This window comes from Pteropus vampyrus, unplaced genomic scaffold (genome assembly GCF_000151845.1).
Source record: "Pteropus vampyrus isolate Shadow unplaced genomic scaffold, Pvam_2.0 Scaffold2130, whole genome shotgun sequence".
Taxonomy (NCBI): domain Eukaryota; kingdom Metazoa; phylum Chordata; class Mammalia; order Chiroptera; family Pteropodidae; genus Pteropus; species Pteropus vampyrus.
Window position 1 is genome coordinate 5,734 of NW_011890911.1, and position 2,560 is coordinate 8,293.

Here is a 2,560-nt window from a genome sequence, read left to right on the forward strand (position 1 = left end):
AAAACACAGTAATTCTGGATTGCTGAAAACGTCAAATCCTAGAAAATGTAGCGTTCCTACGCATGGTGTTACATGCCACTGGCAGCCGGCTGCACGTTTTTTTTTCTAAAAGGGAAAAGGGTTTAAAATGAGTTAAGTGCTTGGATTCAAACTTGTCAGCAAATGTCACTGTACTGAGACTCAGGGTTTCTAGGGTGGACGAAGGTAATTTGCATAAAGGAAATCATTTGGAAGAGAATGTCCTATATGCAGGAACCTATCGACTATTTGAAAGAAAGCCACATACTTAAAACATTTCTACTGTTTAAAAAAAGCGTCTTTAAAAAAACCCGCTGTCATTCGCCACTGAGAGACCATGAACACGGTTAAACGTGGGCTAGAGGACCCCAGGCCAGCGGCTCAGACGGTGTGGCCTTCAGCGCATTCCCAAAGTCGTGAGATTTGCTGAGTCCTCCTGGTGAGGACCGTGGTTCCTGGCCAGATGTTGTGGCCAGCGTGAGGCCGTGTCACCGGCAGGTCATGAAGAAGCGTCGCTAGGAGGGTCAGGGTGGCAAAATGCCTGGGGACCTTTGCGTTTCAAGGGAAGAAGCCAGATTTGGGGTTTTACTGGGGGGAGAGAGTGGCCCGAGGGCTCAGGAAAGGACACTGGGTGAGACAAGCCTCCGGCGACTGGACCGCCACAGACAGAGACAGTGAGGGGCGGAAGCGGCAGCGCGAGGACAGGCCGGTGGCCCCTCGTCTGCGGAAGCCAGGGCTCGCCCCGAGGCTGGCGGTGCAGTAGAAAGCAGGGGCGCCCTGCACTTTATTCCTTAGCGGATGGGACGGCTTGGGGTTCTGAGCAGGAGGTTGAGTCCTTGCACTTCAGAGGGGTCCTGGGGGCTGAGGTCAGGGAGTGCATGCGGGTGGGAGGGACTTGGGCCCTGGACCTAGGGGGTGGGGCTGTTCCCGCTGCACATGGAAGGCAGGGGTGGGGGGAGGGAAAGGCACAGCTGTCACGGTGATAGCCCGGACATGGGTGACAGATGCCTACCGGCCCATGAGGTGTGGCGTGGCAGGGGCTCCAGGGAGGGCCAGGCGGCAAAGGTGGGGGTGCCCTCTCGTCCTGAGATGAAGCCTCTGCCCAGGGCTGCGGGAGAGGCCGGGCTGGGGTCAGCCTTAGGGACGCGTTTCTGATCCGGGGTGGGAGGCGGGGGCCTGCGGCCTCCGTGGTGAGGGCCTGGCCTTACCTTCGTAGCCGGAGTGCACCCTCTCTGCCAGCAGCACGCAGCACAGCTGGCTCTCGGCGCCCTGCGGCTCCGGCACCCTGACCAGGTAGGGTGTCATGCGGAACGGCTGGTAGCGCATGTCGCTGTCACGGTTCTTCCCGACACTGCACAGGAGGGTGTGATCAGAGGCTGGAGTCAGGACAGGAGCCTTCCTCACCGCTGGCGACACGCCCCACAGCTGGCAAGCCTTTCACCCCTCGTGCAGGTGCCTGCGAAGCTGCCCTCGGCCCCCGCCCTGCCCCCGCCCTCGGAGCTGGGCCCCCACCCTGCTCTTCTGCCCCCTCCCTCAGGTTTCCAGTGACATGTAAGGTACGTCAGGGGGTCACCGGCCCTGAGCGGTGGGAGGTCTCCCAGCCCATCTCTAGGGCAGTTTGCATTTTAATTGGGGAAAGGGACGCTGCTCCAGCAGTGGGCGCCAGGTCTGGCCAGGGGTTACTCCTGACACCGTGGCTGCATGCTCGACCAGTCGCTCTGTTTCAGGCTAAAATCTGGGAAGGCTAAGGGCCAATTCCCGGAACAACGCACACGCTAACCAAAGGTTACGTGTTTTGGGGTCCTCACGGGCCGCGGGGTGCGTGCCTTCTACGGCCGCTTTCCCAGCTGACACTCCCCATGAGGACTGCTTAAATCGCTCCACTGTTGACCATGCCATCAACTGCCTGTGTACATTTGAAATGCAGCTATGACGTGTTCACGCACTTTTCAGGAACAGAGACGCTGTGTGGCAGGGGCCCCACCGCAGCCCTGCCTGCCCCGAGCGAGCAGGCACCGTGGGCAGCCCTGCTGCGGGGCCGGGCTAACCACGCCACGCGAGCCAGTTGGGCAGAAACGTCTGTCCATTTCGAATTTAGGAAAACCAGAAACTGGGCTTACCTGACACGGCAGAAGAAAGATTTCTCCTCTATGCATTCTTGAGTGAAAGAATCTAAGAGAAAAAGCCCAAAGTCACTCATCCGATTACACAACCAGGTATGGGCAACACTCTGTACTTCACCTGAAGAGAGGCAGGTGTGAACGCAGGCTTACGCCAACGCTTTGATTAGAGACCTTTGGTTACAGTTCTGACTGAAGCGAAACATGTTTCATCAGCGTGGCCCGCACCAAGTTACGCAGGAGTCTGCCATTCTTGAAAGGGCACACGATGCTTCCGCGAACACACCAGCAAGCGAACAATTTAACCCCAAAGACTGACCAGTAGGCAGGAGTTTTGCATGTAAAACCCTGAACATTCCAGCCGACAGATTTGGGGGGTATTCAGTTCTAACAAAAGCAACTCAGGACATTTCAAAGCTTAC

The 2,560-nt window shown here is 57.6% G+C and overlaps 1 protein-coding gene across 1 annotated transcript; it reads right to left on the minus strand.

Moving 5' to 3' along the window:
- Nucleotides 1-2: 2 nt before the first annotated feature.
- On the minus strand, nucleotides 3-2,293 carry LOC111734585 (period circadian protein homolog 2-like). Its single transcript, XM_023526667.1, has 3 exons — nucleotides 2,139-2,293; nucleotides 1,227-1,369; nucleotides 3-105 (listed from the first exon to the last, which is right to left on the minus strand). Exons 1-3 carry the CDS (start codon nucleotides 2,216-2,218, stop codon nucleotides 32-34), a joined length of 297 nt encoding a protein of 98 aa, XP_023382435.1. The 5' UTR covers nucleotides 2,219-2,293; the 3' UTR covers nucleotides 3-31.
- Between the last annotated feature and the right edge of the window lie 267 nt (nucleotides 2,294-2,560).

Coding starts and splice junctions, on each gene's coding strand:
- LOC111734585 (XM_023526667.1), bottom strand. CDS start 2,218: ATGAGTGACTTTGGGCTTTTTCTCTTAGATTCTTTCACTCAAGAATGC. Junction 1,370..2,138: donor TCTTTCTTCTGCCGTGTCAG/GTAAGCCCAGTT, acceptor CCTCCTGTGCAG/TGTCGGGAAGAACCGTGACA. Junction 106..1,226: donor GGTGCACTCCGGCTACGAAG/GTAAGGCCAGGC, acceptor TTTCCCTTTTAG/AAAAAAAAACGTGCAGCCGG.